At 40.0% G+C, this 26,709-nt stretch overlaps 1 protein-coding gene across 1 annotated transcript; it reads right to left on the reverse strand.

Moving 5' to 3' along the window:
* Positions 1-4,808: 4,808 nt before the first annotated feature.
* LOC133911962 (inositol-tetrakisphosphate 1-kinase 2-like) lies at positions 4,809-10,588 on the reverse strand. Its single transcript, XM_062354477.1, has 10 exons — positions 10,137-10,588; positions 8,475-8,556; positions 8,225-8,257; positions 7,855-7,975; positions 7,398-7,490; positions 6,463-6,582; positions 6,186-6,362; positions 5,897-5,952; positions 5,737-5,821; positions 4,809-5,190 (listed from the first exon to the last, which is right to left on the reverse strand). The coding sequence occupies exons 1-10, from the start codon at positions 10,316-10,318 to the stop codon at positions 5,096-5,098; spliced, it is 1,044 nt and encodes a 347-aa protein (XP_062210461.1). The 5' UTR covers positions 10,319-10,588; the 3' UTR covers positions 4,809-5,095.
* Between the last annotated feature and the right edge of the window lie 16,121 nt (positions 10,589-26,709).

Raw genomic sequence — 26,709 nt, forward strand, 5'->3', positions numbered from 1 at the left:
CAAACTCTTACTGAGAGATAAGGAAATATTTTGGCAATCGCTAGACATGATGCAGTGATTGTTGGCTATGGTCGTGCCATAATTACTCTCCTTTTGTATACACAAGTCATAATCGATGATTCTCTATTATATCCCAATTCAACCCGTACCTTATTAAGTTGTAGAGATATCCGTCAGAATAGTTTCCATATTGAAACCCATTATAACAACAAAAGAGGAATTCTACCTCTTAATCAATGGATATGGCAAGCTTCCCTATATACCATATGAATTGTACTATACATACATCAAACCTGTACCACATATTGCATACAAAATAATTTTTCTATCTTGTTCAAATCAAGACTTGACATGATTTCCTTGGTCATTCTTCCTTAGAGATGATGAGAAAAATTATTAACAATTCTATTAGTCAAAGTATTCCTAAAATCTTTAGATTTATGTGCACCACATGTGTCACAGGGAATTTAATTTTAAGACCCTTTTACCTTAAAGTTTAAAATACGCCATCCAATTTCTTGAGCACCTTCAAGAACATATATATGACTATATTCAGCAATATTATGTACCATCTAGGTACTCTATAATGCTAATTGATGCATCTACAAAATAGTCTCACATGTGTCCTTATACACAAGACATCACAATTATGCCAAATTCATTACTCACATAATTAAAATTAGAGCAAATTATCCTAGACGTAGGATCAAATCCATTCATATGGATTATATCGTTTCTTAATATGCATTCAATTATTGTTTGGCTTTGTGTATTACTGCATTAAGTACCCTATGTGCATATTCATAATGGTCTAGTTGAATATCTCATCAAGAGAATCAATTCATTTGCATGACCAACCATAAAATTACAATTTGGCAACATCTAGTTGGTGATATGCGGTTTTACACACCGCATCATTAAACCAAATTCATTCAACTGCAATCATACAGCTCCCTCTGTTGCAGTTAATACGTGAAAATTTGACCTCAGCCAAGTATTTCCCATCTGCGAATCGGTTACATTATGCACGTACTGATATCACCACAGTACAACATACATCAAAGGGTATTACGGATCCATATGAGGTATAATTATCCGTCAATCATATAATAACTCGAGTCTCTCATATGTGACATATTTATTATCTGTATACTCATAACATTTTGAGGATAATTCCTGATATTAGGGGGAGATTAATACCACAAAGAATGTCAGGAATTATATGAGAATATCATACACGTTCACATTCAGTCCTCATATCCACGTACCTGATATCTAAATCCTTATTCAGAACATCTTGTATTTGCAACATATTGCAAATAACCTGCTAAGATACATTTACTGACAACAAAGGTGTCACAAAATCCTATATTTTTATTTGGAATGTGCTAGAAAGAATGAAGGTACCAAACAAAATAACTCAACTCCCAAATCAAAATATAAGGGGAGAAGTACGGTCACAAAAGATAAAGTTTCTTGCAAGCTAACGAAAACAGAGGAATCCCTCCTCCAAGACAGTAAATACAAATCAACACACCTTATGGATATTCACTATCAAAACACCTATGGATATTTAGCATCAAAATGTCCAGCACAAATGTGTATACAAATTCAGGCGTTGGGTCATGGGAACACCTTAACTCCATTATTTTGGGAAATACACAGAGTTAAATGGGATAATATTTTCACAAACTATATTGATTCCATAGAATCAATCAATACCAAAGACTATAAATTGTCGATAAATATTTCTCCTAAAAAATTACAGAAGATTTTCAATTAGATCCAGGTCAAAGTCCATGGCCATGGCAGGGTGCCTCAAGCACTCGGACTGGACTAAATAGAAGGAATCAATTGAGGTAGAATTGCACTCGTTTACAAAAAGAGAGGTAGAATTACACTTTCTTACAAAGAGAGATGTATTCAAAAAATAATATCTACACTTCCAATCTCTCCCCTACGGAATCAAAATGGATTTTTATTCCATTTTGTTGGTGAAATAGCTAGGCTTGTAGCATAAGGGTTTACGCAGAGACCCAGTATCAATTATGATGCTACATACCCCATTGTATGTATGAAAATTATGTTCTCATATTCAATATCATTGGCAGATCAAATGAATTGGATAGATTCGGACATATAAGTCCCTAATGGACTTCAAATTCTGAATCTAAATATAAATCATAATATATATTGTGTACAGCTTAAAGTCATTCCATAACTTCAAGCAATTAAGTTAATTATGGTGCAACTGACTAAATGAGTTCTTTCTACAAAAGGGCTACTCCAACGATTGCATATGTGTGTTCATAATAAAATCTCAATTGGATTTTATATCATCTCCAAACTACACCCGACAAAGTATGTAATCATCTTAAGACAAAATTTGAGATGAATGATTTAGTTAAAATCAAATTTTGCTTAAGTCTACAATTTAAGCATATTTCTTCAGAAATATTTATCCATCAGTCCACAAATATCCAAATGATATTAGACAATCATATTCATCAAAACACTTATGGTCATTCAATCAATAAATATGAATCAAGAACCATTCATACATTAGATTGATAATGAAAAGATATTGAACCTAAAATTCTATATCTTAATGACATCAAAGCGCTCATATATCTTACAAATCGCAATATGTCTGATATTGCATTTGCAGATAACTTGCTAGCTTAAACATCACAGCTCTAATACCATCATTAAGAGGGAGTCAAAGAGGATATCCACAGATATCATTATATCACCAAATATCTTAGTTTTTCTATCAGAAAAATCAAGATATAACCATAGTGAGATATCCAAATTCTAGCTACATAATTGATCCCCATAACGCTAGCTCATAGACTGATTTCATAGTAATATAGCCATCTTATAGGAGTCATCAAAATAGATTTCAGTGGCTACTTTCACCTATTATTCTGAAATATCATATATATGTGTATGGTTTCGCAGAATTATCAACCACATAAAAGTTGTGTGGTATTAATTTCATTGAATTACCGATCATTATTTATGAAGATAATTCTGCATGCAGGGGAGATAGACATTTTGCAAACTAAATCATGTGACAATCTCGTTGATTAATACACTAAGTCCTTACCAACTTTTACATTTCAAATATTCATGAAATTGGTATACGACGACTCTGAGATTTGCAAGGTTTAGAGGGAGTTTATCCCTAAATAATAACCTATTCATAATTATATTGCACTATTTTCCTTTATGAGTTTTTCCTATATATTTTTTCATATAATGAGACAATATTTACACAAGATCATATGTCATATCTCTTTTTTTTTCTTTCGGGGTTTTTAAAGAAGATATCAAAGACATATCTATTATTATCTATAACTCTCTTATGGGTTTTTTCTTTTAAAATTTTTCTCATATAAGTTTACAAAGAGGCAATAATCAATATATGTTATACCATTTTCCCCTTATTTTTCCGCTGGGTTTTAAAAGAGTTTTAACAGCATATCACTATTATTCCTCCTATTTTCTCGAGAGATTTTTCGGATGTTTTAATATGATCCATAAATCATAATTAGTATTATCTAAGCTCACCAAATGAGTTTTTACTATCTAGATTTGTCATATGAGTTTATAATGAGATAATAATCAATATATGTTATATCATTTTCTCATTACATTTTTCTATTAAGTTTTAAAGGAGTTTTAATGGCATATTAACATACTATTTTCTTCTTATATTTTCCCTACAGAGTTTTAGAAGAGTTTTCAATAATAAATTTACATTAAAAATAATTGATTAATTGATTAAGGAGGTATGTTAGAATTTAATTACAGTTAGTGATCAATTAGCAATTAGGTGTCTTCACCTAAGTGACATGTTCTTTGATGAAGAAACTTCAAATTCTTTCATTATATCCCTTGGAGAGACATATCTCTCCAATAACACTATATATATATATATATATATATATATATATATATATATATATAATTTATTAGATCAATACAAAAGTTTTATCCTCTACTTTCTATCTCTACTTTCATTTTCTACTTCGATACCTTCCACGGTCGTATTTGAACGTTTGCGACCCCGCTTGGTGCAAGCAGAGTGAGGTGGACCGCGCTTTCGGGCTAGAATAGAATCCGATGGTGATCGTCGCTTCTAGGAGTATTGGTGCGTTGTGACCAAAACTCGGATCTGAATTCGACGATATCAATGCCAGTTCGTCTCTGTCAAGGCCAGCAACCGTAGTAAAAGACGTTTCAGATTTTCTGATGCAGACCGAAATTGAGTGCTGGGAACATATCTTTTTTTCTAGAACGCAAGTGCTGCGAACAAGCGTATATAGGCTGCACAGCATCAGATCTCTGCAGTCATGAATCGAGATCAGAGCTGTGCGCTGGCAAGTGACAACGAGCGCAGCAGAAGACTGCCATTTTCGACTTCCGAAGCTTCAGTTCCATGAGGAGAGGTACTGAAATCTGCTGCACATGGAGCTCTTCCAACATCCCAGGAGTTCATTAGCAACCTGACGTGGTCATAGATATCCTTATCGACTCTTCGAAATAGCGAACACATGAGATTCGAAGCAAGCTCAAAATGACACGGCCAAAAGGACTATAAAAAATTATCTGTTTCCTAACTAAACATTGTCAAAGACAGCTGAGAAGGAATTGGTCCTTGCTGTCTGCTGATCAATCCTGACTTTCCTGGACCTGAACTCTCTGCAAAACTAACCCAGCAAAACCTCAAACAGCAATCGATCAGCACAGCGTTGCAGTATTCAGATAGAATAGAATAATTAGATCAAGCAATTTAGTGAAGCTGGCTCGTGAAAACAATCGCTAAATTATGATGAAAGGAGGCCATCACGACGAAGGTATTCAGTAAACAACATTTTACAAGACGGGCACAGGGCATCCGAGCATTTTCCTTATTATTTCCTACTCCGGATCCAGCATGTGCCACCACTTTTGAACAAACACGAACTGACTTCCTCGAGCCACCGGCTTATGCTTATGTCTCCAGAATATGTACATCGGCGGAAAAGCATAGCTGCCACCGTTACATGCCATTTTGTCAGTGTCCACTCTTCACAAACGTTCTTCCACTTCATGTCCCGCTTAAGTACCTTTTGTACTTGCTTTGTGCAAGAGTTAATAAGAAGTCGGTGAATATGTGCTCATACCCTGGCACTTTACCATAACCTGCACAAGGAGTCACTATAATCAGGAAATGCTACTGCGAAGAATTAACATGTCCCGGTATATTTATTCTTCTAAGACAATGACGTACTATGCTGTACGACAGTTTAAAAATCAAGGAATATTTCATTTGTAGAGAAGGAAAGCGTCTTCAGCAGTAGCAAGGATGCCTATCTCCATAGAACATTAGAGAAATAACCATGATCATTGTGATTCATGATTTAGAGATGTTGATCCCGCCAGAAAGTATTTCCATTAGGAAGGCCCTTTGTGATGAAGAACAATCTGCTCTAGGGATGAACAAAAATATAATTAGCTAGGCTACTTTTGCCCCAACACAGTCAGGATTTGTCATGATGAAGATACCCTACTGCAATAGTTAGAAATGACCTAGAAGGCCAGAGATTTGTAGATAGTGCACACTCCATTCGCCCTCAGCTGGGAATTTTTTTTGGCCTAACAGGTTCCGCGTGGACAGGTATAGAGAACAATAAATATGCAAAAGGCAAATCCCAGGTATGAATGACGGATAAAAAAGTAACTACACACCTGGGAAGTAGTTTATGTCAATTATGTAGTACCGATCTTTGGTTCCAAGTTCTCTAATCATATCTATGTTGAACAATCTTAAACCCTGCAAGTTTTGATTTTTAAATGTCAGGTGAGGCAACAAATGAAGCAGATAGTTAAAAACAAGAATTACTCATACCAGCCGCCCACGAAGCTCCCTGCCCAGTTTCTCTAGAAGTGGCCTTGGAGGAAGCTCTATCATGTACAAGAAAGCTATGTTAAGTACTGTAACCAAAAGTTCGACTGGACAATATGTAGCAAGCAAAGCACATTGCGAGTCATCTATTTTTCTACTTGAACAAATTTTTCCCTAAACTTAATTATCATGATTAACGGAGATATCGACCATTCATCTTATTTGCAGATGAAAAATGTACTCAATTTTTGTAACAAACGTTAGCTTGACTGCAACACTGCAGAAGTCTCACCTGCAATAAGAGGGTCAAGGTCTGCATCATCTGCGCTAGCTGCAGCACATGAAACTCTTGGCAATCGATAGACCCCAGCACTGTTTAGTAAGTCATAGGTGTTAACATCAGGAAGAGAGAACCTGCGGACAACCTGTACTGTTTCACCAATGATATACACCTTAAAGAGGATCCCGCCTGTAGAGGCAATAAATCAGATCCATATTTCTACTGTTCCAGGGCAATGTGTCAGGATATTTGGGAAAACTAGAGATGGAAATTGAAAATCGGAACCTACCATGATTTATGAATTCCTGTAGAACCAGAGGGGGATCAAGCATTGACAAGGAAGCCTCGTCATATGCAAGATATAGTTCATGAGCTTTAGATGTTCCATCAACAACCAATGGCTTGGCAACTGCAAAAGGAGAATTCCTTTAGTCAAACAATTCCTATCTACTAGCTCCACATATAACAAATGAAAGCCTCATGTAATGAATTATTAAAATATTTGAACAACACAAGTACAAAGCTCCAGCAGCAGACTAAGTTGAATGCTGCAGCAAACAAATAGGCACCAAATATTCATCGATTAGAACAATGTGATCATCAAGAATGGTCAATTTGGATGCAAGGACAGAGCTCGCAGGGTGAGCGACAGCTATTCTGCCATCACGGAACCCGAAAATCTTGTGCAAAGAAGCAATGTAAGGGCTGATAGAAGGGAAGCTTCACATGTCAATCACTATTCCAGGAGAATGCCTCAACTGACTAGCTATAACCACAGATTGGTCAATTCGTTTCAATGAACTTATATGGAAAATTGCCTCTAATTAAGCCTAGTTTATATCCCAAATTTGAAATTCGGCAAAACAAAAGTTCCAAATTTCCAAAAATGGTCTCAAAGCCGGGGGAAAGACCCTGGTTTTTGGCCTAGTGCAGCAGTTCTAGGAGATCAAAGTGCGTTTAGAGAGCACAGATTCGAACCAACAACCTAGCTAAGCCAGCGTATGAACAATAATAACCTAGCTAAAGTAGCCTGCCTAACTACAAGGAGAGCCAAAAAAATATAGGACCAGATAATCTGATAAATTAAAGATAAAAAATGAGTCCCAATAAGAAAAACCAAAATGAGCGGACCCGACTATTTCAAACGAATCGCTCACGGGATCACAGCATGTTCCAATGTTCCATATCCAAATAATTGATAGCTTCAAGATTTGAATCAATTACCCAAGGGCAAGGTTAGCCCAGCCATGGCAACAACTGTTGGTATAGAGGATGGATCTTTCGTAATGACCAGTTGGCGTGGGGTACAAACTTCTCCTGCAATAGTTCAATGCAAATACAATCATTTGTTGAATGGAAACATATTATGTCCTCGGTAAATTAAGTTGAGGATGCACTTTCAGCAGTCTCCCTTTTACTAATAGAAATACCCTACATCTTTACGATCAATCAAGAAAAAATTTATTTGGCAAACATTTTCTGCGCACTGTTATTTGAAGCAAAAGTATCTTTCTTTCTAGGACTGCAGTTGCACGATAATGAACAAGATATGTGAATGTGTTACTACCTTAATGATCAAATGGAAGTTAATTTAGACAGTGTAAACATTAGAAAACCTAAAATAACTGCATCAATCTTTCTAGTGAATGAATGTCCACATTAAACTTGTGTGTGATCTTACCATAGAAATTCGACAAGTTCAAATCAGCTACTTCTTCCAGCATTGATTGTCGATTGTTCAGATGCTGGATGGCATTTGGTGGGTCAAGGACAGTAACTTCTGGATGTTCTTCATGATAGTCCTTCACAAAATGGAAGAAATTAAGTTAACAAAAGAATGCAATAGAAAGCGACAATCTTGATTTAGAAGCCAACAACAGAGTATTACAATTATGATAAGCTTGTTAATAATCAACTAATTGAGTATACTACTTGTCATCCTGGCAAACAGAAAACTGGCAACAGTTTTTTCCAAGGCGTGGCAGTGGAGAGTTTTAAGGAACATTAGAAGGAAAAAAACATGCAAAGTGAACCATATGGTATGATATTACCTCCAGAACGTGCTGCCACTCCTTGCTAGTTATCTGCAGAAAGAAGCAAGAACTCTTTCAAGAAGATGAGTAACATATGCTGCACCAAACTATCAGGACTTTTTTTGCAACATTAAGCAGAATTCACCTCTTTCAAGGATCACGAAGTTCACAATAATATAAAAAAGGTTCTTCCACAAAACATATGACGCTCTAGGTCCTGTGCAGCTGCATCCTTTTTAATACAGGTTAAAGTAGGGATGTGACTAACCTTGTGCAAAATAATATCAAAAGGGCCTTGTTCTGAGAGAGGAAGAGACTCATCAATAGATACGAAACTGATTCCATTCTTCCTGACAAAGCACACAATAAGAAACTCGTCAAGCAGCGGGAAAAAAAAAAACAAAAGCTTTGCAAAAACCAGAACATTCAAGTCATCATACAGGACTAGCGAGAGCAATATCCGTAGACATACAGAAAATTTTCGCATAGCATGATCTCAGTAGCTTGATGTTTGAGCAATGGCATGAAGCTCAAATCAAATACATAAACGGGAATATTACAAGGGTACCTCTTAAAGGACAAAGAAAGGAATGTTACAAGAGTGAACTGCATCGTATCAGAACGTTTATTCTTTGAGTTACAGAAAGTAAGATTACAGAATGAAAAAAACTCAATCAGTTTGGAATACAAATATTGTCTAGTAAAACTGCTCAAATTTACAGGGAAAAAATATTTTCCTTGTTAAATTCGTTTTCTTTTACTTTTCCCACAAGCCCTGGTTATGCCCATAGCCTGTGAAACAGTTTACAAGGGTAAATTGCATCGTATCATAATTCAGGACATTTACTTGTAAGTTACTTACAAAGTCTCAAGAAAGCAGAAACACAAACGGTATCAAAATACACAAGTAGTTCAAGCAAAAGCCATTTTATTCTGCATAAAAATATTCTCCTTATTAACTTTATTTTCCTTTATTTGTCCACATGCCTTATGTTCGTAGCGAATGAAGTAACTAGCAAAAAATTTAATCAGCTTGGTTCTTAATTCAGAGAACTAACAAGACAACAATCACAAAGATTGTTTGTCAGCGGCCCATGTTGGCGTCAAATCTAGAGATCCAGTAACTACAGCATAAATGAACTCGGCACAGACATTCCCATCATTAAGTTGTCATTATCCATGTGATGTGCTTATCCACAGGAATATTCCAAACTAGAATCCCAGATACCAATCAACAAGGATTTGCACGCTTAGGCCCATTTCGCCAAGTTGACGTGATAGTATATAATTATTGACTATCAAGACCCCTCATGCAGTGGAGCTATCAACATGGGATGCACATATAGGGCATCTAACGATGCCATTGGAATTCCAAATAAACACTTGCCAGCTGCCTCTGAGTACTAAATCATTCAGCCGGAATGCTTCACTCAGAAGCCACTCTCACTAGCCGCTCCCGCCAACTTTGCACTCCACTCCAGTGGAGGTCCGATTCTATCACTATTTGAGTAGTGCAGCAAGGAATAGAATAGCATTCCCCTCCACCCCCATATTGCGGAAATTATAATGGTTTCAACACCAGAATACTATCGTCCGTATCACATTTGCCTGCTCATGTAAAATTCTTCTGATCTTCTAAGAACTGGGCAGAAAAACATTTAATCAAGACACAAACGAAAATTTGCTTCTCAAACCATGTGTCCTCACCATCACTCAAATTATTCAGCATTTTCCTTCAAGAGCAACATTTTTCCAACCTCTCTGGACCATTAGATAACAACAAAAAAAAATCGTGAATTCCTCGCCACCCGGCCAACAAGGACTAACGAAAAAACTCTCCTTATCCTCGAAATTCATCACGGATCCGCACCCCGCAATAATCAAATCATCAATATATTCCATCTCTCTGGGCGGTGATCCAGGCTTTTACCTCGCCAGCAAGAGCAGATTGGGCTGGAGGAAGCTCTTCACCTTCTTCTTCGTGAGGGCGTAACCCACCACTAGCCTGGGGGCCGCCATCGTCGCGCCGATGAGCGGCGGCGACAGCGCCGCCGAAGCCATTACAGCCCCCTCCTCCTCCTTCTCTTCCAACACCTCCGCGTGCAGACGCATCCCCGCGAGCCCTACCGCTAAATCTCGTCGCAAATGGCCAAGAAACCAAAGGACAATCGGAAACCTCGAGTGGAAGCACGCAGGCAAGGTGGGATCGAGCAGAGGTGGTGCTTTGGGCGCGCGCGCAGGCGAGTTAACTGCGATGGGGGCAAGGGTTGGAGAGGCACTGGTAGCGAGGATTTGGGGGATATATTTTCCTTCGCGGAGCTCTTAATAATGGCGATTTGCGAGACGAGTGGAAGAGGGAGGAGGAAGACAGCGGGCAGGTATTTGTAGGTAAACGACGAAGGGAGAAGGCGAAGCGAATGGAGCGGGATCTCTGCAGTTACAGCATGCCGGCTGACACGTGGGACCGGGCCTGCATGTCAGTCGGCGTGCAGTACTGCAGAAGATTTGCGTGCCTGCAATTCATCTGCCGCACATCGTCGTCTACAACCGTGTTACTTTCTTCCTGCAACCTGTTGTGTAGTTGTAACAAAACATACGTTTTTTTTTGCAGCTCATAAAACCGATTTTATGTATGTTATATATGTTGAAAAACAAAGTAGCATATGCATTATTTTTCCATAATACATGCAGGCAATTTTCCCGCGCATTGTTGCTACCATCTGGTTTATATTTCTCCTCTAGGGCTTTACCATGCACCATGCTTTTTGTGACCAGAATGAAGTGGCCAGTTGTCTAGGAATAATGGGGCTCAACAACAAATATGATACCAGATATGTGATGTTTCATATAAATAAGGCGGATGCTAAAAAAATAATGTCTATTTTTGAAAAAATTACATGTGGCGGTTGTGAGCTGTTGGATGGGCATCCAACGGCTCGCAATAGTCTTTAACCCCCTGACGCCCTCGCCTCCTAACGCTACCTCCGTCTCCTGACATGGGCTCCACTCCCTCGCCTCCACCTATCTCTGGTGACGCTCCCACCACCGAATTCACCACGCCGCACTAACCTGGCTCCACTCACCCCAGTACCACCCACCAGCCATCCTCCGTCGCCCATGACCAGCGGCATCCTCGACGCCTTGCCGCTCCGCACCCGCACCCGCACCCGCCTCCCCTACTGAGCCAGCCTGCATCTTCGGCCTTTCTCTAAGCATGCCCCCCATCGAGAAGCTGCCACCACCTCCTAAATTTCTGAAGTATGCATAAAATTTAGGAGGTATGTATAAATAATGTGTGTCACTCCTCATCGATTGTCTAGAAACTAAGAAATTTTAGTCTACCGTTCTTGTCCATTCGATGTAGATCTAATGGTCTGTCTTCTTCTCCAATGGACAGTTGGCTTGATATTGCCTTTGTTTCCCTTTGCCCATGATCTCCCTCTCCATCTTTGGTAGTGTTGCTCACGGTCCCTAACCCTACCTCTAAGTTCGTCCTACCATAAACCCTAAGACTTAGCCTTATCAACGGTTGTTGAAACAGCTCCCACTGAAATCATTTAGCAAATTTAGATGATTGACATTGATTATTTTAGATAAATTATAATAGATATATCAAGACTCCTATGAGAAGTTAGGTACTATGTCGAGTAATGAAAAAGCAAGTACAAGGAAAAAAATGCATAATCTCTTATTTCATCTATCACAAAGTTACTCACTTCTTTATTAGACAAAACATAGTAATACATAATAAGTATCATAAAAGAGTTGATATTTTGAGTATACAGTTTAGCGGTTCGCCATGCCGATGGAGGGTGACAAGAGTGTAAGGTTATGTTTGGATTGCAAGTATATTGGTCACATCTAAGATTAGTCAAATGTGATTTGCCATAAAAAAACATGGCTAATAAATTCATAGCCGCACGTGTGGCAGAGTTAATAAAAACTTAAATGTATAACATGTGATCTAGTAGGCTAACGGAGTGTGAATTTTCACGGCCATAATAGTTAATTGAATAATTATTTAAAAATCTATAACATAACTAAGTTTATAGTCAAACTAAACATGCCTTAAGCTAATACGATGTTTTAGATTTCCTCGGTAACTGCATTGTGTTTTACCTGGGTGTTTGACAACTAAAAATTATCATTTACTCTATCAAAATGTTGATCTATATGTATCAGCCATTAACATATTTATTTCTTTTTCATGAAATTCCTACTAAACTACTAGTACTTTGAAACTGCGACCTCAAATGAAGAAGAGGGAACTTCCCACATGGTAGCGGATCCCCAAAAGTCCAACCCTACTCTTCGTACTACTCCGTAGGCCATTGCCATAGCCATTCCACGTTTGTTTGGACTATCATTCAAAACAAATTTAAGACAGGCATAGGTCTCCGGCCCCAAAAGTTCCTTGTCCTATTTCTCGTCGTGCCACTGCCGCACAGATCACAAGATCCGCGGCGTGCCCGTTTGCAAGGCCACGAGGCCGGACACGTGTGGCGGTCGAAGCACGCACGCGTCACGAGCAGTACCACCTACACCCTCTGGCAGGTGGACCCCGCATTATTCGGTCCCATCGTCGAGCCGGAGACCACGCAGACCACGCATGATCGTCCCGCTAAAAAAATTGTTTATCTGTGTCGTGTCATGTGGGGTGATTTTTTTTAGTTTGTACAAAGGAAAATGTGTTATAAGTTTATTTCAGGTGTTTAAAATGTGTTAACAAGTTTATTTGCTTATTGGAGAGAATCGTTTTTCTAAACGTAATTACTGACGTAACAATATTCTCTTTTCTTAAAGCACTCCTGTCTAAGCACTATATATTGAATGTACCCTAACAACAATATAGCTATCTATATTCCTTGGTATCAACTATGATCATTGATCACCCTCACGACTTGTTTAGTCAGGATTTTTCTACTGATGACTGATGTTAGTATAGTTTTCTTAAGGGTACGAATCATGACGTATATAACTGTAAGATCGAGATTGACAATTAAAAAGGGTAAATAGTTGTTTTACAATTTCTTTCGAAATAGATGAGCTACTCCTTCATTATTCAATACTCTCAAAACGTATAAGCGGAAGTAAATAGAGAGGAAAAAAGAGGAAACCCGAAAACCTTTGGCTACATGAATGAGATATGAACACGATGTTACATTTATGACCATTCCATGACCATAGCCAAAAAAACTCACAACTTGAAGAGAAACTCAAGAAGATGGTCACCGGATGAAAAAACTCTTCAAGTTGATCACTTAGAGTTAAGAGAGTGTGAGACCCAAACTTGTACCATTTATACGTATTTTATGTCCCTGATAACAAGAAGAACAACCTCACAAGGGTGAAAAATTGCAGCTCAAAGACAAAACGAAATCAACAAGAAAATAGAAAAACGTACACGGAAGGCAAGGGAACCAAAAACACGAGACTAGAAGAAGATGAATAAGAGTATATGCAAGAAAATAATCTTCATTAAGCATATAGATTAGTCCTATTTTTGGCAGATTATAAAGATTTTTCTCTCACAAAAGTTCTAACATATTACAAAGGCTAAGCCTATCATCTTCTCTCCTCCAAAACCTATCATTAGGCTCTCAAATGGCTGGCTCAAAGCTCTTCTACAACTCTACACCTCTATTTATAGCCCTTGGAACTTCCTTAGCCCTTAAGTTTCTTCATTCCCAAAATACCCTTCACCGGTAGCGCACTCCTACCTACCACGAGAGCATTTTAGTCCAGATTTCGCTCCTTCCAGTGAACGACCATGACTTCTTTAGCTTCACCTCAACACAAGCTTCACGATGATACCATGTGACCCTCCAGTCCTCCCACGGTTTTGTGGCCAAACTACGAAACCCTAGTATGCTTCTCAAAGTATTACTAGTCGCCACTTACTTTGCCTCAAGCAAGCGTTCCAATGTTTATGTCCTCTGACTTGCTATCTTTACCATCGGCAAGCCTCTCCCGCTCTCGATCCATTGGGCCGCCTTGTCACTTGCACCAACATTCCCTTCACTTGACTTTGTCACACGTCGTCTTCATCCTTCATCCTCTTCATGCTTTGCTTGAACTCCACATGTACTGCTAGAATCACTCTTGACTCTGCCCAACCTCCTTGATCGTCTGGCACCAAGCACCCGCTTGGCCCCGATCATCTCGCCGTAGACCATCAAGTTGCATCTATCATATGCATACATGAAACAAGCAAACACATATCTCCAAATTCTAAGGATATCTCTAGTTAGCTCATTACACAAATCCTCAGTTTAGAACTCATTCTATAAAAAATGTGAGCGCACCAGATGTTCCGACGTGTTCACTCACTGAGCACCAGAACATGCGGTGAGTGTGTTTCCATTCATCACACTAAAAAATACTCTCTGCAAGAATTGGTCTGTTGTGAAGCTCCGATGCTTACCTTTTTGTCACTGGACCATCTAGCGCCTTTATCTCCACTAGACTCTCCTTCTGCAACCTCTCTACAAAAATTAGTCATGTGTATTATCCGATGTTCACAAGCTCCCACACCGGACTATCCGGTGGCTTCTTCAGATTTGGCGCCAAACTTCAAATTTCAAATTTTGCCGCACACTGGAAAATACTCCGGTGCTATCAGCATTGCATCACCAGATCATCCGGTGAGATCTTCCACTTTTCACCAAAAAATTCTTCTCTATAGGAAATGGTCCGATGATCCCTAAGCCCATCGCTGGACAATCTGGTGCCTTGATATTAATTTTTTCTTGAGAAGAATTGCTCCGATGTCAGCTTCAACACCACACCGGACCATCCGGTGAAGCCAACTTTCTAGACATCGGATATTCCAGTGAGTTGATTTTTCCTGGACCCAAGATAGAAACTCTAACTCCAACTTGGGTTAGCCATAAATAAAATCACGCACAAACAAGTTCAGGCCAACCAAATTCAACTCAAATCCAACATTGTCAATGACTCATCATAATCAAATCAAGGCACATCTCAACTTGGTTTCTTAATCTCCCCTTTGATGAGTCCATTGACCACATGAAGATCAAAGAAAGAGTTGAAGCACGAGAACCAATAAACATATCTAAGTGATTCAAAAGCCAAGGAGAAGCAAGAACATCATCACTTAGCATAAAAAGGAATTGGAAAAAGCCCAAAGCCGAAAAGAAACTCCCCCTTGACAAAAGGCTTGAATTTTCTCCTTCAAGCCATCATGCTATCTTCTATTTCTCTCCCTTGTTGGCAATGGATTTATCATGAATGCAAAAAGGATACACATTAATGCAAAAGCTCCCCGTTTCATATGTAATTTCACCCATTTTACTCCCCCTTCAGTAATGCAAAAGATATGCAAATGCAATGCAAACCTAACAAGCCTCACATATAGATCACAAAATACTTGAAAGGACTAGAGATGTCAAAACACTATAGCCAGTAAACTCAAAGATGCATAAAGTCTAAAAGTGATTCTATGTCACAAGCACCGGGAGTGAAGCAGGTTTTGATCTTGTTATCCAATTATCCAAAAGATGTCACCACTAAAGCATCTATAGTTTAATGATCAGTGCAAAGATTAAGGGAACTAGTGCTATATTAAGTTCAAACTAGATAACCAAGTTCAATCTGACGGGTTATGCAAACACCCACATATCAATACAAGTCTTAATTTGACAAGATGAAAAAGGACATTCTTAGCATATTACAAAGCACAAGTTAACTTAAACATTTGATCATTTAATTATTCTCAAGTGAACTTAAGCAACCGTGGATTCACTTCTTCGGCAAACCACATGAAGCCTTAAGCCACCGTATTGGATTCAATGTTTAGCTAAAAACTCGATCATTCATTTGATTAACTCAACATAGGATTCAAGATATGTAATTTTTCACAAAAACAAAATAAGTTGTGCCTTTGTGACACAAAAGAGCACATGCTCCCCAATGGTTAATCATGGGCTAAACATTTACATAGACAAAGATCAAAGACTCAATCCGCTGAACTGAACAAAGTGACCTAGTACAAGCTTTTTATAGAACCAACCCTAATATAAGCATTGATCAAACTAAAGCAAAACTCAAGTGTGACAAGCGATTACATTCATATTTCAAGTTCGTTCTTAGAAAATACAAGCTAGCTCAATAGATTTCATGCCATGTCATAAAAAGAGTCTAAGCTTGCACAATTTGTCATATATTCACTACACCTAGCACAAATTCACAACTAGTACAAGAAAGTGCAATGAACATATAAGTGAAGCTTAACTACGTTGAATATCTTACAAAATACGATGTAAATGCAAATGTAACAAGAGAAGATAGAGTAAAACTAAATCCCCCCCCCCCCACACAATGCTATAGGGACGGTACACATCAAGCTCACCCCTCAAATAGGCAAATCTAGTAGCATCTAGAGGCTTAGTGAAGATGTCAGCTGTGAGGAACTATCCAAATAGTATTCCAATTAATCATCAGGATGATTATTTGCTTAATCACGATCATGATGATTAATCAGAATACCATCCCTGTAGTCACAGCACGTATTTTGTACCCAAGATCAGAACACATACCTTTCCAACATATAACATCACAACAAAGCTTAAGAAAGAGCATGTAATCAAATTATAGTCTTAAGCATTCAACCATTTACAACAATTTACATCAAAAGAAAGCTAGAAGGATATGCCCTTAGGCTCCACCCAAAAACCAACAAAAGCAAGGTGAAGTCATATGCCCTTAGACTCCACCCAAAAACCTCGCCACACGAGTAATTTGCACTACTTATTCCCACCACCTACATCAGTGAGCATGAAGTAGCCAAACAGGAGCTCCTCCTCACCAATAGAACCTGAAAGAGCGGCATGAGTACGAAGGTACTCACAAGACTTAATAATGGGTACATATAATATCCCAACTCCAAGGATTATGCATTGAGTCATTAGTAAGGAGTAGGCCACAGAGTTAAGTAACTTTTATAAGAGAAATGCAACTTCACATACATATGTGAGCATCTACATAACCACATGTACCATTCTATCCCACAATCACTACAAGTACATATATAACTGGAACCATAATAAGCTTGTATGTAAATAGAACTATCTCAACCATAACCCAGCATGTCATACCACACCATCCCATATTCGTGACTCTACGACCGATACAGATGGACATAAGCATGCTCATGACCGAGAGCGCGGCAATTCGAATTGATTTGTATACCTTGCAGGGGGTACAACTTTACCCACACAACCCGGTCCATCCTCTTGGCCTCAGAGATAACATTTCTCATACCCAAAACTACCCACTTATACATACTCCTATGGCACCGGGATTACTGCGAGCATGTCTCGGACGCCTCTGGCTCCCCGCCACCTTACTTTTCCTTTATTTTTCTTACGTGTCATAGGGTCGCAAGGCAAGCGTCAGCATGGCATATGATACTCGACTCATTTGTCCATTGTCCGAATATGTGATTGTACGAAAAGTGCTAAAACCAATAGCACCAACGAATGATGCTTAAACGATGCAAGCGATCTATGGCATCCGGACTCTTCTCCCAAACTACATCAAGGAACCCCTCTGATGAAGAAGATACCCCTAGCACCACTCACATCTCGCCACATCATCACCTCTCATACAACCCACATTATTATCATTGTGTTTGTAAACAATAAGTAAGCCCTAAGCTCGCAAACAATGGTTGCACTATCGCTCAACTTCTACCGAGGACTTATGTATTGCTAAGCATTTTAAATAACTCTTAAGTTAGACATCAACAATATTATCAAGATTACAAGTATATGGATCATCAACAACTCAAGGTAGAGGTAATACAAATCAATATATGTTATACCCATCTAAACCAGATAATGGACCCACTACTTATGCAAACATACATAAAGTGTAATATATCAAGTTATATAATACGAGATCCAAAGTAGTAGGTTAAGTATGCTTAGATGCTTGCCTTGCTGCTCTGGTGGTTGCCTGATGGCTCAACACTCACAGAACTCAGGTAGCTCGGCAACGCCTTCACTCGCTTGGACTATCGGCGTAACACTCTCTAAACGAATCAAGAATGCATTGCAAAAATAACCAAACAATGGAAAAGTGTGCATATGATGCATGCTTGAAAATTAATAGAGCATCGTGTTTTGAAAAGAATTGCAAAAAGACCACCAAATAATTAGGGTTCCGAAGTTTGAAACCCCGGATAAGGTAACCTAAGTACATATAGCGTTGCATAGCTAGCGGTCAAACTGACATGGAGGTGGCGATCTGACCGTCGGCATGTAGAAGATTTTGGCGCCTGGCGGTCAGACCGTCGTCTGGCAGTCAGACCGGTCCTAGTGGCGGTCTAAACGTGAGACCCTACTGGCGCCACTTTGCGAGGCCGCCGATGAAGGCTCCGACAAAATCTTCGACTATGAATGGTACCAAAAAGCTCTATGGACTAGTGGAGTATTTCTAAAATGATTTGGACAACATTCATCTAACTAAACTCAAAATATCCCATGGATAAGCCCTAGGCTAGGGTTAAGCTTGGGTCTAAATTGAATGGGGATCGATTGGAGCTTGGGAATGATGGGAAAATAATAGAGACACCTCACCTTAACGTAGGGAAGCCTTCTATTGAAGGTGATCACTCCGGGGAATATCTTATTTGGAGATCAGGCTCCAGGGTGTTGTAAGGGATTGAGGTGGATGAACACGTATAGGGACTCCCCAGATGAAGAGGATGAAGGGGATGAGTTCGGGGAAGCCCTCGGGGAGCTCGAGGAAGTCTCCTTCGTCGATCTTCGATCGTCATGGACGTCGAGGTGGTCCTTCCCTCTCTCTTGGTGTGGGTGAAGGAGTGAGAGTGAGAGTGTGTGAGAGAGAGTGAGTGTGAGAGAGTTGGATGATTTTCTTAAGTGGAGCCTCTCCGTAGTGGCGATCGAACCACAAGATGGGCGGTCAGACCGTGGGAAGCTCACGTGGCAAGCCTACATAGCTGCCCCCTGGTGGTCAGACCGTGAGAGTGGTCTTATGCTGAAAACTTGATTCTATTCCTTTTTCTATTCTTTTTCATCTTCAAGGCATTTAGGGCCTTCCTAAAGGGCTCTAAACTACCTCCAAGTACTTTTGAAATATGTTTAAACTCAAATTATCAAACGAATACACATAAACATAATGCCATGATGATTATGAATGCTTAATTACGTGATTAGGGCTAGCTGGTGTTATGTATCAATATATTTCAAGTCTATGTCCCCCTTCTCATTGTGATCTCTCAAGAAGTGGAATCTCACATCTATGTATTTGGTTTTGGAATGCTGAACTAGATTATTTGCTAGGCTTATGGTACTAGTGTTATCACACAAAAGTTGCACACTCTTGAAATCTAACCCAAAGTCCCTCAAGCTAGCAACCATTCACAAAATCTGTGAGCAACAACTATCGGCAGCTACATATTTAGCTTCAGTAATAGACTGCACAATGCTAGACTGCTAGTGAGAAGACTAACACACAAGAGAAATACCTAAGAAACTAGATTTCCTCTTCCTATCAATCCTACAACCAGCAAAATCCACATCTGAATAACCTCGAAGAGAAAGCGAAGAGGAAGATGAAAACCAAAGTCCATACTCAAGAGTGTGCTTGAGATATCTGAGAATGCGTTTCACCGCTTGGCGGTGAGACGTCTATGGTGAAGCCTAGTAGCGAGTGCGCAAGCATACGACGAAGTGGATGTTCGGTCTTGTAGTCGTCAGGTACAGGAGCGAGCCAATCATACTCCTAAACTCCTACTGTTCCACCGCCTCGCCATCTTCATCCGGATGGTTGAGGTACCCATCGGTATAGCCAAGGGATTCGCGTCGCTCATGTCAAATTTCTTCAGTAGCTCGTTGGTATACTTTGTCTAGTGGATGAATGTACCTTGCTTGAATTACTTAATTTGAAGTCCAAAAAAAAAAGTTGACCTCACCCATCATCGACATCTCGAACTTCCTGCTCATAGTTTATGCAAATTTAGCCACAAGTGTATGAGAAGAGCCAAAAAATGATCCCATCCATGTAAATCTGAACAAGTAGGAAATCTTTCTCATACTTGAGAGTAAACAAAGTTTTATCGACCGACCCCATCACGTACCCATACTCTAGCAAGAATGGCCTAAGCTTATCATACCAAACTCTAGGTGCCTGTTTGAGCCCATACAAAGCTTTCTAAAGCTTGTATACTCTATGAGGGTATTTGGGGTGCTCAAAGCTTGAGAGTTACTTGACATAGATCTCTTCCTAAATGAAATAATTTGGGAACACACTCTTGACATCCATTTGATACAACTTGAAACCCTTGGATGCCATAAATGCAAGAAGAATCCTAATGGCTTCTAGCCTAGCTACGGGTGCAAAAGTCTCCCCAAAGTCTATCCCCTCAATTTGAGTAAAATATTAGGCTACAAGTCTAGCTTTGTTTCTCACCACAGATCCATCCTTCCCCTGTTTGTTTTTAAAAACTCATTTCATGTCTAAGGTGTCTACATTGGGAGGTGATTCTACCAGGACCCAAACTTGGTTTCTCTCAAAATTTTCTAACTCTTCACGGATGATATTGATCCAATTTGAATCAGATAGAGCATGTCTAGCATCATGAGGCTCGAAAGAAGCAACAAATGCATACTCAGTAAAAGTGAGTATGAGATACGTACTTTGACCTCGTTACCCTCTCATCGAGATCTTCGATCATCGTGTGTGGAGGGTGTCCCCGCAGAATGTGTTGAGGGGCCTCACGTCGTGAGATAATCTCCCCTCAAACACAGTTGGTGCAGGCTCGAGAGTAGCTGAAGTGGATGTAGAGGCTGCAGGACCCTCTACTGGATTAGAAGAAGCAGGAGCCAACTCTGAAACATGTATAGTCAAGTGAAGTACTGGATCATCTTCATCCTCACCACAAGCTAGAAGGTCGCCATCTACAAAGATGCTCTCGCTCATCTCCTGATCACCTGCACACTTAAAGACATAACTAGCACAGGGAGTTGACTCATCAAAAGTCACATCATAAGATTTTATGATGGTGTTAGTGTCAATATTGTAAACCATGTAAGCATGACTATGAAGAGAATACCTCAAGAAAATGCTATCAGAAGAGCGTGACTCGAACTTGTCAATATTGCCACGCTTTAGAATTAGCACTGATAATGAAAAACTCTCAATTGTGAAACATTCGGCTTCATCCCAAAGCAAAACTCATAAGAAGTCAAATTTAATATTGAGCATAAGAAAATTCGACTGGAGATGCAGCATGTTGTACTTATGGCCTCAAAAAAAAACTTCCTAGGAGTCCTATGCTCATGAAGCATCATCCTAGCCATCTCTACCAAAATCCTATTCTTTCTTTCAACCATGCCATTCTGCTGAGAAACACGTAGGGCAAAAAGTTGATGCTCAATATCATGTTCAAGGCAGAAAGAATTAAAGAGATAGTTTTTAAACTCAGTGTCATTATCAATGCGAATTACTTTCAAAGCACCAGGGAGTTCCTTGAACAATCTCAAAGCCAAGCTCTGAAAGTGTGAGAACACTTTATCCTTACTCATAAAAAAGAAGACCCAAGAGTAGCAAGAGTAATCGTCAACAATGATAAGAAAATATCACTTCCCACTCACCGAATGAACCCAGGAAGGACCAACTGTGTCCATATGGAGAAGTTCTTTTGGTCGTTCAATCATCACCAAATTGACAGATGAGTGAGGAACAGCAACCATCTTGCCATGCTGATAAGAAGCACAAACAAGGTTTTTCTTAAACTTGAGCTTAGACAATCCTCAGATCAAGCCTAGCACACTCAAACGAGTAAGCAAATCAAATTTCATGTGCCCTAGTCTTTTGTGCCACATCCAAAACTCAGAAGAAGGTTGAGCAAGTAAACACTAAGAAGAACTAGAATACTCATAAAAATCAGCTCCAAAAAATCTCCAACCTCTAAAAATATTGCAAATCAAAACGCTAGAAGAATCAAGAACTCGACAGGTATCATGCTTCAAGTGCACTTCCAAGTCCTCATCAGCAACTGAGATACAGAAAGCAAGTTGTATCCTAAATGCTCAACCAAAGCCACATCTTTGAGAGTGAAACTCTCATTTAACTTTACTGTTCCTTTGACCTTCACTCTACCTTTTCGATCATCCCCAAAAGTGATGTACTCGTGATGCTTCGTCGGGGTGAGGCTAGACAACCATAATGAATCTTCGGCCATGTGGCGCAAATAATCGGAGTCAATGAGCCACTTATTCTTCAGACCTCCACCTGCCACCTACATAAAATAAGAATAGAAGGTGGATGGCTCAGTACTAGAGTTAGTCAAAAACCTCATAGGAATTTAGTATTGGGTTATCCGCCCTAAAGCAGAAATAGTAGGTACATGCAACTCAACACCAACACGCTAGGGATGAGTACCATGATGGGGAACACGTGGTTTGTCAAAGTGCTGGGATTCAAAACCTCTTACACGTGGACCAAAACTATATAAGTCATGGTAAAACCCACGCCGGGTAACACCGCTAGGAATAGACTGAAGAGAATCTGATCGTCGTGGGAGAGGGCGAGAAAAAGACTTATGTACATCAACAGGGGGGTGGTACATGTCCCGGGTGCTCCACTCCCACTCACGCCTCTCATCTCTCCTACGGTGAAAGCAAAACCCAACAAGATGATCATCTCTCTAGCAGTAGGTGCAGTGATAGCGTCTCTTAGGAACTCGACTACTAGTCACTCTAGGCTCTTTCACGGGTGCCCTCATCTTAGGCTGTGGAGCTCTCTTGGGTCTGGGTTTCTTTTTGTAGGTTGAGATGTAGGCTTGTTCGTTTTTGGCATCGATTGTGAGGTATTAATCTTAACTTTTTCCGACTCTAGGGTTGTGGGTGAGGTAAAAATAGTTTTATCAGAATTTGTGTAAGCAACTCTCTCAAAGCCCAAACCCCAAGCTAACTCAGCCTTATTAGCACACATCTTAATCTTGGCTGAGATCAAATCCATTTTGTTCTTGCCTTTTGAGCACTTCTCCACAAGATAAAGGAGGTACTCATTCTCAGTTATGAGCTTTTTAACTTGCACTATAACCCAACTGAGCTTGTCCTTAAGGATCATGCAGGTCAAACACTTTGGCTGCACATCTGTAGAACTCTCAGCACTTTCCAATCTAAAATCTAGCTCCTTTATATGCTTGTCTTTCACATCAGCATCCTTTGAGAGCAAAGGGCAATTTTTGCAAGCGCTAAAAGAGTAGGTCTAGACTCCTTCTCGAGGAGTTTCTTCTTGACAGTCTTAAGCCGACTGGCGACTTAAGCATGCATAGTTTGAAGCTCAATAATCTTAGTCATGATAACCAAGCAACTTTCACAATCCTCATCCTCAATATTGGCCCTGTACCTATGCAACTCAAGCTCAGAAGAAACAGACTCATACTTAGTCCTAAACTCCTTCAACTCATGCACAGCTCTCTTAAGTAACCTATCCTGGCTAATGAGAGTATTATTCAAGGTATCGATTTGGTTGGAAAGCTAGTCATAGAAAGGTAATACTTCAGAGGGATCAAGCTCAAGGTTGTTGTTGTTGTTGTTGTTGTTGTTATTGTTGTTGTTGTTGTTGTTGTTGTTTTTGTTGTCGTCTGCTGTGAAGTAGAGACAGGTGAAATCCTAGGCCTTTTTCTTGTTCTTCACTTGCGGTTCCTCCTCATCCGAGCTCTCCTCCTTGCCCTAGACATCGTCTTGGCCACCTTCTTGGCTATCTTGTCGCTGTTCTTCTTGAAGAAGAGCTTCTTGTTCTTCTTCTTATACTTGTTGTAGTCATGGTTACTGTCCTCCCTCTTCAGGAGCTTGGGGCAATCCACCTTGAAGTGAGTGGTTTCACCACACTCAAAACAAGCGCGAGAACCCCCTCTCCTCTGGTCTCTTATGTTGTAGTGGAAGCGGGTGAACTTCTTCACAATCAGCGCAATATCCTTATCATCAAGCGCGTCCACCTGCTCCTCTGTGATAGAAACCAAGGACGACAAGGAAAATCCACTAGATAGAGTGTTAGCACAAGAAATACTAACTCTATACTGATTGCCACCTCTAGATCCAAAAACTAATGTCATGTTCTGAGATAAGGGGTTTTCAATATCAATTCGAGTCGCCTTGGCTATCTCAATGGACTTGATCTTGCTGAAGAGTTCATCACAAGTTAACGTGTTGTGACTTAGTGACTCTTCAATGCTCGAGATCTTCATTTCACACATGCTACGGTCAAGAGCATAGAGAAGCTTGATCGCTCTCTCCTGGTCAGAGTAGGGCAAAACACCTATAGATCTAAGGTTGCTTACAATTCCATCAAAACAAACAAACATAGCATTCAAAGATTCACTGGGTCCTTGTATAAACATTTGGTATTTTTGGTTGTATGTACTCTGACGTCTGGCCTTGGTCTGATTAGTGTCTTTATGAAAAACACTTAGAGTAGTCCAGATCTCACTAGCAGTATGGAGGTGCTGGACCCTACCAAACTCATTTCGACTCAGGCTTGTGAACAAAATATTCCTGACCTTGTTGTTGGCCTTATATTGTTTGATTTGAACCTGAGTTGTGCGAGCAGCAAGGATCTCGTAGCTGGAATCAACTACTTCCCATATCACACTTCCTTGGCTTAGAAGGTAAGCATCTATGCGCACCTTCCAGTACAAAAAGTCTCATCCATCGAATAACGAAATCTTCTCACTTCTTTCCATATCGCTTCTCACTTCTTTTCATATCGCCTACAGATCACAAAGCCAGTTAAGGTTAACTAGTGATCAAACTAACTCTGATACCAATTGTAGGATCGAGATTGACGACTAGAGGGGGGGTAAATATGCACCTTACAATTTCTTTCGAAATAGCTGACCTACTCTTTCATCAACCAACGCTCCTCAAAATACATAAGCGGAAGCAAATAGAGAGAAACAAAGAGAAGACCCGAAAACCTGTGTCTACATAGATGAGATATGAACACAATGTTACATTTAGGACCATTCCATAACCATAGCCACAAAAAGCTCACAACTTAGAAAGAAACTCAAGAAGATGGTCATCGGGTGAAGAAACTCTTCAAGTTGATGACTTAGAGACAAGGGAACACGAGACCCAAACTTGTACTATTGTATACGTATTTTATGTCCCTAACAACAACAAGAACAACTTCACAAGGGTGAAAAATTGTAGCTCAAAGGTAAAAACAAAAATCCACAAGAAAATAAAAAAACTTGCACGAAAGGCAAGGGAACCAAAAGCAGGAGACTAGAATGAGATGAATACGAGCATATGCAAGAAATAATTTTCATTAAGCACATAAGTCGACCCTATTTTTGGCAGAGTATAAAGATTTTTCTCTCACCAAAGCTCTAACTATTACAAAGGCTAAGTATGTCATCCACTCTCCTCCAAAACCTACCACTAGGCTCTCAAATGGCTAGCTCAAAGCTCTCCCACCGCTCTACTCCTCTATTTATAGCCCTTGGGAGCTTCCTTGACACTTAAGTTTCATTATTCCCAAAATATCTTTCACTGGTAGTGCACTCCTACCTACCACCAGAGCATTTTAGTCCAGATTTCGCTACTTCCATCGAACGTCCATGGCTTCTTCACGACTTAGCTTCGTTTCGACGCAAGCTTCATGATGATACCACGTGACCATCCAGTCCTCCTGCGGTTTTCTGGCCAAACCGCAAAACCCTAGCATGCTTCTCAAAGTATGACTAGTTGTCATTTTCTTTGCCTCAAGCAAGCACTCCAATGTCGACGCGTGTCCTCCGTCTTGTGATCTAGACCGCCGACATGTCTCTCCCACTCCCGATCCATCGGGTCACCTTGTCACTTACACCGGTATCCTCTTCCATTGACATTGTCACACGTTGTCTTCATCCTTCATCCTCTCCATGTTTTGCTTGAACTCCACATGTACCGCTAGAATCACCCTTGATTCCGTCTGGTCCCATTGATCATCTGGCACCAAGCACCCGCTTGACCCTGATCATCCTACCATCGACCGTCAAGTTGCATCCATCACATGCATAACATGTAACAAGCAAACACATATCTCCAAATTCCAAGGATATCTCTAGTTAGCCCATAAAACAAATCCTTAGTTCAGAACTTATTATACAGAAAATGTGAGTGTCAGTGTGTTCAGTAAGAGGGTACCCCGGCTAACAAGCCCCACGAAGGGTATAAACAGCCAAGGGAATATGCCTCCTAAAAAGCTGATCGGTTGCACGACCAGGGTAGGGTTATCGCGACCAGTGCAAGGCCTCCAACGACCAATCTCGCTACGCCTTCACATAAACCCGCGACTAGCCCCACTAGTCATGGGACCGGATTAGACGCAAACCATCTGAAACGCCTTTATTGGCACTCGCTCAAACGCTTCTCTTCACCAGGCACCGGCTCCGGCGGATAAAGTCGTGGGCGGTGCAGGGGGCATTATCCTGTCCTGTAGCATTAAAGTCTACAGAGTGA

This window comes from Phragmites australis, chromosome 3 (assembly GCF_958298935.1).
Source record: "Phragmites australis chromosome 3, lpPhrAust1.1, whole genome shotgun sequence".
Taxonomy (NCBI): Eukaryota; Viridiplantae; Streptophyta; class Magnoliopsida; order Poales; family Poaceae; genus Phragmites; species Phragmites australis.

Coding starts and splice junctions, on each gene's coding strand:
- LOC133911962 (XM_062354477.1), bottom strand. CDS start 10,318: ATGCGTCTGCACGCGGAGGTGTTGGAAGAGAAGGAGGAGGAGGGGGCT. Junction 7,491..7,854: donor GAACTTGTCGAATTTCTATG/GTAAGATCACAC, acceptor GAACTATTGCAG/GAGAAGTTTGTACCCCACGC. Junction 5,953..6,185: donor CCTTGACCCTCTTATTGCAG/GTGAGACTTCTG, acceptor TGTACATGATAG/AGCTTCCTCCAAGGCCACTT.